The following is a 12,730-nucleotide window of genomic DNA, read 5'->3' as shown; positions in this document are numbered from 1 at the left end:
AAAACTCAAGACCATATCCCCATTATTGCTTCAAATAAAAATATTCAAACATGATGCAAAAAATTGTGATTACCATGTTATGGAAAAAACCATAAACTTCTGTTAGTATTTTGTCAGATTAACTTTAGTGTCCCTCTCTGAAATTTTCCTGGATATTTATCCTGATTGGATTACCATATCTATTATTATTTACATGACAGTAGTCAATATATATATGCATACTGTTTTTTTGGTTCTAATTTGTTCACCTTATATTACTTGTCTTTTCCTATTTCTTTATATTCTTTGTAATTAATATTTCTAATAGATTAATATTTCCTTACATTTACATCATTATATTTCAGAATCTGATTCTTTTTGTACAGCAAAATAACGGTTTGGTCATGTATACTTATTGTGTATCTAATTTATATTTTAATATATTTAACATCTACTGGTCATCCTACCATCTGGGAGAGGGGGTGGGAGGTAAGAGGTGAAAAATTGGAACAAGAGGTGTGGCAATTGTTAATGCTGCAAAGTTACCCATGCATATAACCTGTAAATAAAAGGCTATTAAAAAAAACAAAAAAACAAAAACAAAAACAAAAATTTACATCATTATTTAACTTTTCTCCAGTCACTAGGAACACCACTGCTGTCCAGTTATTTAAAACCTATTATTATAAATAGCATTGCTAATATTTTTGTACAATAATAGATCATTCTTAAGTACATAATTATCCAAGGCTAAATTGTTTTGCTGGGTCCAAGTGCCAGGACCATTACAATTAGCCTGTTAGTCTTCCTCTTAAGGAGATTATTTTTATCTCATTTTTGCATATGTATACCCATCACCTACTACATATTGGGTGCTTAATAAAAGTTATGGGTTGAGTACTACTAAATGGTATTCTTATCTATAAATCTGCTAAATTTTCCCCTAAAAAAAAAAAAAAAAAAAAAGATATGAAAAAAAGTTGGTTGAGTTTGCCTTTATACTTCATATTTCTGCTATAACTTATCTTAGTTATATTTTTAGAATTTTCATAAATAAAACTGGCAGAAGTATTTTAACATATTTCCGTAACTTTTTTTTTTGCTTTACTGCTATACGTAGCATTTAAACAAACACACACACACACACGAAGAAAATATGAAAGTAAGATCTCACTATATTTCTCCCATTCTTAGAAAGAATGTTTGTTTTAAAACAAAATATTCAGTTGTGCAACCACTGACGTAATCATAATTTTTTAGTTTAAAAAATTTACCAATATAATTATGTTGATTAGTAACATAAGAAAATTCTCTTCCTTACTGAGATGAACTGCCCTTAACAATTATTGCTACCATTACAGTGCCAAATAAAAATTACGATGCTTTAAGGGTTGCAAATCACCTTATATTCACATATTATTCTTATAACCTTCTGTGGGATGTGTACAAGAATTATCTCTATTTCACTGATGAGGAAATGGAAATTAAATGACTTGTCGATCTATAAAAATGCTAAATGCAGGATCTGAATTTGGGTCTCTCCTGTACTCTTTCCATTATAGCAAGCTTCACCTAATCATTTTACCAGCATTAAAAAAAAAAACTCATTTCATATTTAAATTTATTCATGAAATCTTACTGTGAAGTTAAGTGGCATAATATTGATTCTATGTTCTCAAAAGTTGTGCTTGCCAAGAGTACGCTTTGGGTGACAAAGCAAATCTAGTGTCTAAGGAACATCAAAAAGCACATATATTATGTGTGATATACCACCCTTAACCTTCTGCTTCCAAAAGCAACAATGATAAAGAAAAAAGGGTGGGGAGGGACAGAAAATGCTAGAATTCTCAAAAATTTGTATCTGTAAAACTGTTGAGACTCTTAAGCTGAGATTTCCGCTTAATGTTGAAATTTTTGTTTAATGACCAACTGATATATAGTACTATTAGAAGAAAGAATTGCATCAAATATTGATGTTTTCATAATAAATAAAACCAGAATAACACATAATTGCATAGTGTTTAAGGTTTCAAAGCACTTTCAACATATTTGAGATAAATAAGATAATAGCTTCCATTTGGAAGTCACAAAATGACAGAACTATATCAACATATGCACAAAGACAGTAACAAACATTTCATGAAAGCCTGGAAAGACTTACATGAACTGATGCTAAGCAAAGTGAGAATCAACAGAACACTCTACAAAGCAACAACAAGATTATATAGCTCTTTTCAACCATGAGATGATTTAAGGCAATTTTAACAGATTTGAGATAGAAAGAACCATCCGCATCCAGAGAGATGACTATGGAGACTAAATGTGGATCACAGCATAGTATTTTCATCTTTTTTATTGTTTGCTTGTTTCTTTTTTTTCCTCTCATTTCTCCATCTTTTGATCTTATTTTTCTTGTGCAGCATGATAAATGTGGAAGTATGTTTAGAAGAATGGCACATATTTAACCTGTATTGGATTACTTGCTGTCTAGGGGAGGGAGGGAAAAATGTGGAACACAAAGTTTTGCAAGGGTGAATGTTGAAAACTATCTTTGCACATATTTTGAAAAATAAAAAGCTATTACTGCAAAAAAAAAAATAAATAAAAGGCGATAAAAAGAAAAAATTTCATGGAACAATTATCTTACCTTGTAGAATTCATAATGAATATAAGCAAAATGAGAATCATAACAAAACTGCAACTTAAACAGGGGATCTCAAAGAACTTAAGATTCTCAAACAAATCAAGTCAAAACACATTTTTATATTCTGACATCAATGTCCACATTTGCCTTATCCTAATATTGTCCTCCATATTAAATCCAAACACAAAGGAGAATAGCAATTAAATATATTGGAAAAATACAAACTAAATTCAAGAAATGGGAAAAAAAAAATTAAAGACTAGTAGGCCCAGAAGCCTTAACTCTATATATCACAAATACTTCCTTCATAAAGAGAATTTAGAAGGCACCGAGCATGGCAAACAATCATATTATAAAGACTGAACCTGGTTGGACAATCTCTAGAATACCAACCACTAATCATCAATTATTTGTTAAATACCAACTATGTGCAGGAACTATGCTAAGTGCCGTATATATAAGTACAATAGGAGAATTATTTTTTATAATCAGTTGATTGTGTGTCATCAACTAATTTAGAACAAACCGTTAAAAATCACTACCAAAAAAAAAAAAAAAAAAAAAAAACCCAGCCAAAGAAACAAAAACAAAAAAGATCAAGATAAGAAAATAACACCATGTGATTAAAGCAGTACTAACCTGACTTGTTTAAAAAAAAAAAAAAAAAGTACTGCTAGGGCAGCTATGTGGTATAAAGAATAAAACATGGACTCTGGAGTTGGAAGGACCCGAGTTCAAATCCAGCCTCAGACACTTGATACTGGCTGAAGAATTCTGGGCAAGCACTCTTTCCTCCCACCCAAAAAAAGGTACCAACACAACATGAAAAAATGGTTAAAGGAACAGAAATTGACATAGACCATAACTAATTTCTATAGAAGTGTAAACAAGAAAAAAAGATGCCTCCATGAGGAAGCCAATCATCTAGAAACATCCCTTTACCAATGATCAGTGGCAATACCCATCAGAATTTCTTAAAAGTTGCTTTCAAAAAAAATTTTTTTAAACTTCATTTACAACTTATATACCTTACACATAGAAGATGATGACAAAATATTAAGGGCTATTTAGTTTCAAAATAATGAAGAGAAAAGAGTGAAAGGTCTGCAGAAAATCTGAAGAGACAACAAAATTGAACCATCCCAAACAAATTATATAACTAAAACTGGAAGTGCTTACAAATACTAAAGGGCAGAAAGCAGTTTGCCAGTATTTCTATATAGAGATCCATTATCATCAAGAACAGTTAAACATATGGATACCTCAAGTTCTCTAAATGTTTCTAAGGGCTTGATAATGGTGCTCAAGATAAATTTGGGAAGAACCAATAGAACATACAATACACCAATCATATCAGATACAGACGAAATTCATGGAGGGGGTGGAGAGGGTGAAAACAATTCTGAAAACAAGGACCAATTTTTCCCCATGTATTCTCATCAAAGAGAAGATGATACTGAATGCTGGAAGGCAGGGGTGATGGACATGAAGAAAATAATAGATGCAATTATCACTTAAAAGGTAACCCTGGCAGTAGCAATAATATTCATATGTCTACTTTCTATTTGCTGTAAAACCTTTGTAAATAATCTATGTATGAATTAAGGGAGACAGCCTTTTACCAACAATTTTCTATAGCAGTTCATATCTTCAATCACCTAACTTAAATATGAAAAGAATATAAGATTGTATTGTTACTTTGTTGGGTTTTGTCTTTGCCCCCAAAATCATTAAACCCTAACCCTTAAAAGCTCTTTTCTGCAAATATTAAGATTATACAATTTGCTAAATAAAACATCAGAATATCATTGAAGCAAGGTATCAATATTATAAAGCAAGGCATGAGAAAGGCAGATCCATACTAGCTAAAAAGTATTTTGTGCTGTCAGACGCTCTCCTAGTGGAAAAAGAAGAGGAAAGCAGAGATAAAATCACATCAAGTCCCAGAATAATATCAGGTCTTTTCAAGGAGTCCCAATCACTTGAATCAGACTATCAATTCAGGGGAAAAAAATTTTTTTAAATGACCAAAGATTCATAGAGTTGGATGAGAAATCTATCAACACATGTATCTTAAGTGCATGTTCCAAAAGGACAATAAACTAGCCCACATTGGGATAAATACAGGACTGGACTGCATTGGAGAAATTGCAGCGCTTTCATATTAATTTCTACTTACCTCTTAAAACATCCAAATTAAGATCAATTTTCCTCAGTGATGCTACAAAGAGCTGGGAATGCTACTATACACAAAGAATCAAAACGCAAATAACAGAAGATACGATAGCAATGTATGGTAGGTATAAGCAGGTTTCAACGTATCACTAAAGATCATTCATACACAAGAATTGGTATAAAAAGTTATACAAAAGACAGAATCAGAAAAGATGTGAAATGGTCATATAGAAAGAGCACAAGATAACTGAGCAGCGGGAATGCATTTTAAAACATTTAAAAAGACTTATGATCAGGCCTCTAAAACGCTGACTAGATCCTGTAGTAAGGATCCTATAAAAAATATACGTATGGATAAAAAGTCAACAGGTGAGGGTGAAGTGGAAGCACCCACCTCAAGGAAATCTCAGATATTTATATAGTTATCTTTAGTGTAATTTATTATCTATAAATCCAATTTTGCACCCAAATGTTACACAGTAAGTCACCAATTAAATTATTACTTTTAAGTATATTGACGTTATTAGTAAGAATATTAAAATATTTATGAAGATATGTTCATGTTTCTCTTATTCTTTCATTGTTATGTTTTTGGAGAAGTTCATGCTTTCAAATAACTGAGAAATTTCCCATTTCTTTTCTTTTTTTGTTTTTTTTTTAAGTTTTCTTTGGCATCTATATCTAAAAAATGCATACCAACAAGAACTTCCACAGCAGCTAGAGAATCATCTTCCCAATCCATATCTTCCTGCTTTTCTTCTGATACTTCCTTCAAGCATGATGAAATAGGATAAAACTGTTTCCATTCACCAATCAATTTCTTGGTGGATGAATCAGACATCTTGAATGCTTGTCCTGTTAGAGTGCCATTTAATCCAAACGGACTTAAGATAACTAGAAACACAAAAAGTTTTGTCACTATATTAAGCATTTATTAAATATCTACTAGATGACAGTATTGTAAAAAAAAAAAAAAAAGCAACAATAAAAAGTCATGGTGCCTACAAACTATGGACTCTACTCTCAAGGAATTGTATTATAGAGAGGGAAGAGATATAAATGGGGAATATAGCATTTGAACAAAAAGTGACATCATACCAATTGTTTTGGTCAATGATATAGCAAATATTTTTTGGCTACATTATTTTAGAAAAGGGAATTTTATAACAACCTCAAAAGCCCTATGATAAGATTCACCTTAAAATAACTTTGTACCTTATTGATATGAATACACATTAATATGAAATCTTAATATTTATGTTCAAGAACTTTCTGATAATACTTAACTATGGCAGGCTTTTATCCATCAATAATAGAAGAAAATTACTGACAGGCTCAGGAGGAGAAGACATAACTGAAACTGAATATTCCTCAGATACAAAGTAACAGAACTATCCAAACATGGGTAAACAAAAATTGAAAAAAACATACCTTGAAAAGGATTATTAGATTGTTGAGCAAGGGTGATGTGCTCTTCACTAAGAAGATATACAGGCTGGTGCTGGTTAATTTCCACACTGGTACAAACATTGCTGTCCCCGTGCAAGAAAAAAGTGAAAGAGCAGGACAAGTGTTCACTGATTAAAAAAAAAAAAAAAAAAAAGTGTAAATGTTACATTTTAAAGTGATTAAAGTGATGTGATTAAACTAAAAGACTAGGGTTTGCTTTCCAAAATATATTTTTCATACTACCACCAAATATTTCCTGTTTGTATAATAGATCCTCTATTACCCTAATAAGAGATAATATTGATAATAATAAATTAATTATATATAAGTTATTATATGATATATAATTAATAATAAACAACAGATCCTAATAGATTAGTCTATTAGATGCTAATCAAGCTTGTTCTTTATCAAGAAATTATGCCACCCAAGAAATTGGAAACTGAATGGATGCCCATCAGATGGAGACTAGCTGAATAAATTATGGTATATGAATGTTATGGAATATTATCGTTCTGTAAGAAACAACCAGCAGAATAATTTCAGAGAGGCCTGGAGAGACATACATGAACTAATGCTAAGTGAAATGAGCAGAACCAGAAGATCATTACACATGGCAACAAGAAGACTATACGATGATCAATTCTGATGGACGTGGCTCTCTTCAACAATGAGATGATTCAAAACAGTTCCAAATGTTCAGTGATGAAGAGAGTCAGCTACACCCAGAGAGGACTGTGGAAACTGAATGTGGTTCACAACATAGCATTTTCTTTTTGTTCTTATTTAACTGCATTTTATTTTGCTTCTCTTTTTTTTTCTTGTGTGGCACGATAATTGTATAAATGTGTATACAAATTGGATTTAGCATATATTTCTATCATGTTTAACATATATTGAACTACTTGCCATCTAGGGGAGGGGATGGAGGAAGGGGGTGGAAATTGAACACAGGGTATTGCAAGGGCTAAGGTTGAAGAATTGTCCCTGCATATGTTTTGAAAAATAAAAAGCTTTAATTAAAAAAAAAAAAAAAAAGAGAGAGAGAGAGAGATTATGACACCAAACAGAATATTTATGTGAATGAAGCAGGTTGCAAAGAGTTGTACAGTGCTCAAGCAAAAATGCTCTAGGATGCAGAGAAGTACAGAATTATTCTGTACTACAGTCATTTTTCTGGAAGAGCCAATCCAAGAATAAGAGAGAATGGGGAAGACAATGAGGTTAGAAAAAAAATGGAGAGAGGAAAAGTATTTTCTTTTCTCACTCAATTTTTTACTATTCTTTCTTCTTCAGCCTTAAGAGTTCATCCTTTAAAACATTTCTCAGGGTAGCCTACTCAAAATTTCATCTCTCCATTACATACATCTTAAAATAAATGATTCATTTCCATAAGAAGTTTAAAAAAAGATATCAAAGGCTTAAAAAAAAAATAGCCAATTTGAAGTTGGTCAAAATACCTAATAGTGAAGTGAATACGTGTTTTAGTAGATATTGGTATAACTGACAAATTGAATTAGTACAGAGGCTATCAAAGATCCTAAGGCATTTATACTAGCAAACAGATTAATCCTCATTTTAACTAATCACTTACTATACATAAACCTTATAAATCTTTAAGGTGTATACACACACACACACACACACACATATATAAATCTCTATAAATCAGATATAACATTTAGCGGCAGTAAATTTACCCATCTTCCCAAGAATGTTTTTCCTAAGCCACCAATCAGACCATGACTTTCCCCCTACTCAATAAACTCCACCAGCTCCCTATTGCCTTTAAAAATCAAAACCAAAATCTTCCAGCACCTTTCTAGATGTTCTTTACAAATAACATTGCATCTATCTTTACTTGTGCACAGGTTGTTCTGTATCCAAATATGCTTAGAAAAAATGCCCTTCTCATTTCCATGACTTAGAATCTTCCGTTTCCTTCAACACCTGATTCTAATACCACAAACTCATGAGTTTTTTTTCTGATCCATTCAGTTGTTTGTGTCTCTCTGACCAAATTATTTTGTATATACTTAAATATGTACATAGTTTCCTTTTAGTTAAGTAGCATGGGCTCCTCAGAGGGGCAGACTACTAGATTTTTGTCTTTGTATTTCTATCATCAACATAATTCCTGGCACTCTGCCAACACTAAATAAATGCTTGTAGATTCTTATGTATATTTGTCTCTTTAATACCCCAACAGCAGATTTTAAAATCTTCAATGATTCAGCAAGAACATATCTGTCTGGACAGCTCCAGCTAAGCTAAGTTCTCTACCAGTGTTTCTATAACTTTCACTCTTAGACTTTAAGTTCCTTTCCAGTAAAGGGTTTATTTTTGTACATCTGGTCCAGTTCCTCTCAACATGAAGGGATCATAATAGGTACTCAATAAATGTTTGTTGATAATAAATATGCCAAAGAACTGCGCAAATTTAAGTCACACACAAAAAAGTTCCTGTTTCAAAACAATGTTAATTAAAAGGACTAATCTTGTCCACATATCAATATTTAATGTAGTAACCTCCCTTGAATTATGTCTTAAAAAACCTCCCCAAAAAACACTATGCCTCTGAACAGTCAATCATACTCCATTAACTTAATCCAGTGTCTAGTTACATAAAAAAGAATAATGTTTCCAATTTTTTTTCCTTGAAAGGTAAAAATAGTTCAAAACTTGTGTTTGGCTACATTTCTCCTTTCATTATTTATTTCACTGGCAGTAAACAAATTCTAACATCCCTATTCACTTCACTAATACAGAGAAAATAATTAAATTTTCCTCCAAATCAGCAGTATCCTGTATGCCAACTATCAGAAATTAAGGCTAGTGTAATATACAAAATTAGGTGAAGGTATAATTTTTAAATTTATTTTGTTTTAGCACAATTAGTCATTTCCTCCATAAACACCCAAGAAAGAAGTAGCAGTGTAAAAGATCACCCAGAATACTTGACAACTGCCTAGTTCTTACAATACTAATACACACGCGTGCGCGTACACACACACACACACACTTAATTTTTTTTCTACCTTTGAAAGCCAGTCTTTATATCTTTTCTTTTTATTATAAGTTCTATTTTCTCAGTAGGACAAGGAAATAGTAATATATATCAAAATTCTTTCCCTAAAATTACTAGAAAAGCCAGCAAGTCTCTCTTACTCTCTTAGCATTAACTTCCTCACCTTTAAAATGAGGAAAGTAATAGCAACTACCTCACAGGATGAAATAAGGTAACAACAGGCAAAGTTCAGCAAACCTTAAAGCACTACGTAAATGTTAAGGATTTATCTATTTTATTTAGCTGAGAAAGATGGCAATGGAATTAAAGCCATCAATATTTTAAAGTTCTAATCAAGAAAGATAAATTTGCAAAATAGAATGCTATTTCTAATGTGTTATATAAGTGACAAGATCTACAGAGGCTCACATGTTTTTTCCTCAAAAATACATATGTGAAAATAAAGGGGACATGTAGGAAACTCAGAGTAAGATGAAACAATAATACAGAACTGTGACAAGAAATGATAAACTGATCTGCAATTGGGGTGGGGGGGGAGAAAAAGGAGAGAGAGTGCTGGTAAACTGTCTTAAATGACTGTATTGTTCTGAAACATTAGCCTTCTTTATAAATATCAAAGATTTATTTTTAAATGGCATTAATAGTTCCTTAAATACACAAAAATACAACAAGGATGAGAATTGAGGGGAGATCATTAAGTTAAAATAAAATAAAAAATATAAGGAATAAAACATAAATGACCAAGTTTTTATTTTAAATCACAGCTATAGGAACTGGTTTAATTATTTTTAAACATCAAAAAGTATCTACTGCAACTAAATGATCAAGAACTCTGTCTTCTCCATAATAGCATATATTTTTAAATCTGAATTGCAAATTATAGAAAATATTTGCAAGTATAAGCAACCTGAAACAAAATGCTCCAAGTACTTATATCTTAAAAGACAAAGGGAATAAAAGAATTTGTTTTGACTATGGACATTTGTTACAAGGATTTAGTTTTTATTTTTCTTCAGGAGAAACTAGGTAGGAGGAAGAGAAAATAAAGCTTGTTATTTGGAAAAGACAAAGACTGAGAGACCAGAATGTTACATATATTCTTCCTGTAATAATTAAGGAATATTTTCTTTTCCAAAGGAAAAAAAATTCAACAAATAATCATTTAATTATTTTTTGACTCCAGTGAAAATGGAAATAAATAACTTATATAAAAACAAAATTAAATATCTTAATTATCAAACAATCAAGACAGATTAAGTCATACTACTCTAACTACAAAGACAACATTCCTATACTCTAAAACTCTTCCTTTTACTCTCCTAAAAAAATGACCATTTGTATTTTTGAGGAAGAAATGAGAATACAGCTTTCTGATGTAAAGTGCTAAATTTGTCTCCTAGAGGTCTCTGTAGCAACCCAATATTCCAAAGACACAGTCATGTGATCACTGCTCAGCTCCTGCTGTTTATCCTGCACTGTCCTACTTACAGCAGCTTTCAATTCCAGCTGTCTACGGTAGAAGGAAAACATTACTGGTTATACTGTTAGCACATGTTCTTAATACAGTCTCATTAGCACCGTTGTTTAAAAAAAAAAAAAACTTAAAAAAACTTAAAAAAAAATAAAATCTTGTTTGTGCAGAGTATGGAAACATTTTTATGAAAATTTCTGAAGTTTATAATGAATTAAATTAAATTAATTGTATTTAATTTCTGAATATTAGATATTGCTGTAGCAAATTAAATGTGGTATCATAGTTTTAAAATTGTCATTAGCATTACTTTTTTAATTCTACATGGCCAAAACAAAAAACAAAACAACCACCATCATCAGAGTACTTTTTCTTTTGAGGTACTGTTCAGAATTTCACAGCATGTTTATCTTTACAACGCTTTATCCACAAAATATTTGAGTACCTATTATATCAACACTGTGTAAAGGAGGCAAAAAAGAAAAGTAATTCTGCTTTCTAGGAACTTACAATCCAACGTACATATGACAAACATGGATGGGGTATATAAGTAATTTGGAAATAAAAAAACCAAAACAGGCCAAATATTTTCTAATCTAGAAGAGAATACTTTCTACTTAAGTATTAGAATTGTGCAAATTAAATATAAGAAAACATGCTTGCAGTATATCCAAGTTTTTTGTGTGTATTCATTCTACCACAACCTATCTAATCTAGATCTTAAGAAAAGATAATATCAAATGAGATAATATAGTAAAGTACTTTGTAAACCACAAAATACCATATAATAGCTATTATTACTGGGAACTCCAGTCAAACCCCTAATATAGTCCTGCTTTTGGTGTGAACTTTCAAGGAAAAATTGCTAATATTAAACAAGATATCTGCAAATATTTGCAATATATTACCAAGAAAAGTTAAAAGCTACCTATTTCTCTCCAGATAAGGCTTAGTAGCTTTATTATCTATGGATTTTCCAAAATCTATCATTTCATCAATATGTTGAAAAATATGTAAAAAAACAAAACAAAACAAAACAAAACATTTTTATTCTGGCCTACAGGTATAAACACCAGAGTCTTATTATCTCCTATCACTTGAAAATCTACAATGCAAGTGATTTTGATATGGAACAATCTATTTTTAGTTTTCCATGCTTTACAGCTTTGCCTGTGTTCTACTACCTATCTAGATGTTTTCAAAATTCTCATTTTAAAAATTCTCATTTTAAATACTATTAACTGAGCAACTAGCTTAGTTTCTTTTTCTTTTTTTAATTAATGAGCAAACTAAAGTTTTGGGGAAAATTAAATACTTATTTTCAATTCATTTATATTTACTAAAGAGTAAACTTTGTTCAGTCAAAGGATAGTCAAGAACACTTTTCTCCTCAAAAAGAATTTTTAACAATTAAATTAGCTCATGAAAATGTGAACATGGAATTAAAGACATGTTGATCCTAAAAAATTTAGCACTATAGACAGCTAGGAATTGTATTTACATATTATATTCTATTTTGAATCAATATAAAAAGGATCAATCATTCTGACACTGTTGGGCTTATTCTACTAATGCAAAATACAAACTAATTTATAACCTACTCTTTCAGAGTGACTTAGTAACTGTTCTTTGGTCACAAAGTTAAGTGAGAGAGGCTAAATATGAAGTCAAATATTCCCGAGATCAAGTCCAGAATTCCAGATAGCCACAGAAATTTTTGTTCATCAAAAGACAATTATTGAATACACAATTAATACACAGTTTATCCTTGATAACAGACATTAAGGGAAAATATAAGTAGATACCATCTAGAACAGAAACAGATAAACATAGGAAGTAAGAAAGAAGCTGGAAACTACAGAAACTAAAAGCCCAATCTTAACAGTTCTTTGCTAATAAAAATGGGTCTTTTCTAGGGAATCTGGGACCTTGCTGGGGTTCTGGCCTCTCCACACTGCTGTTTAAAGGACATTCAGGTTCATAA

At 31.1% G+C, this 12,730-nt stretch overlaps 1 protein-coding gene across 2 annotated transcripts in view; it reads right to left on the bottom strand.

The window, feature by feature from the left end:
• Positions 1–12,730, bottom strand: part of MED13 (mediator complex subunit 13) — a 91,632-nt gene that overhangs the window by 56,462 nt on the left and 22,440 nt on the right. For both annotated transcript variants that reach the window (XM_031966519.1, XM_031966518.1), the window contains exons 4-5: positions 6,230–6,375; positions 5,495–5,692 (exon numbers count right to left, since the gene is read on the bottom strand). In XM_031966519.1, the coding sequence (XP_031822379.1) occupies positions 5,495–5,692; positions 6,230–6,375 (344 nt within the window). The remainder of the gene's footprint in view (positions 1–5,494; positions 5,693–6,229; positions 6,376–12,730) is intronic.

This window comes from Sarcophilus harrisii, chromosome 4, assembly GCF_902635505.1.
Source record: "Sarcophilus harrisii chromosome 4, mSarHar1.11, whole genome shotgun sequence".
Taxonomy (NCBI): Eukaryota; Metazoa; Chordata; class Mammalia; order Dasyuromorphia; family Dasyuridae; genus Sarcophilus; species Sarcophilus harrisii.
Note: the sequence above shows the minus strand (reverse complement) of the source record. Positions and strands in the feature narration are given on the sequence as shown.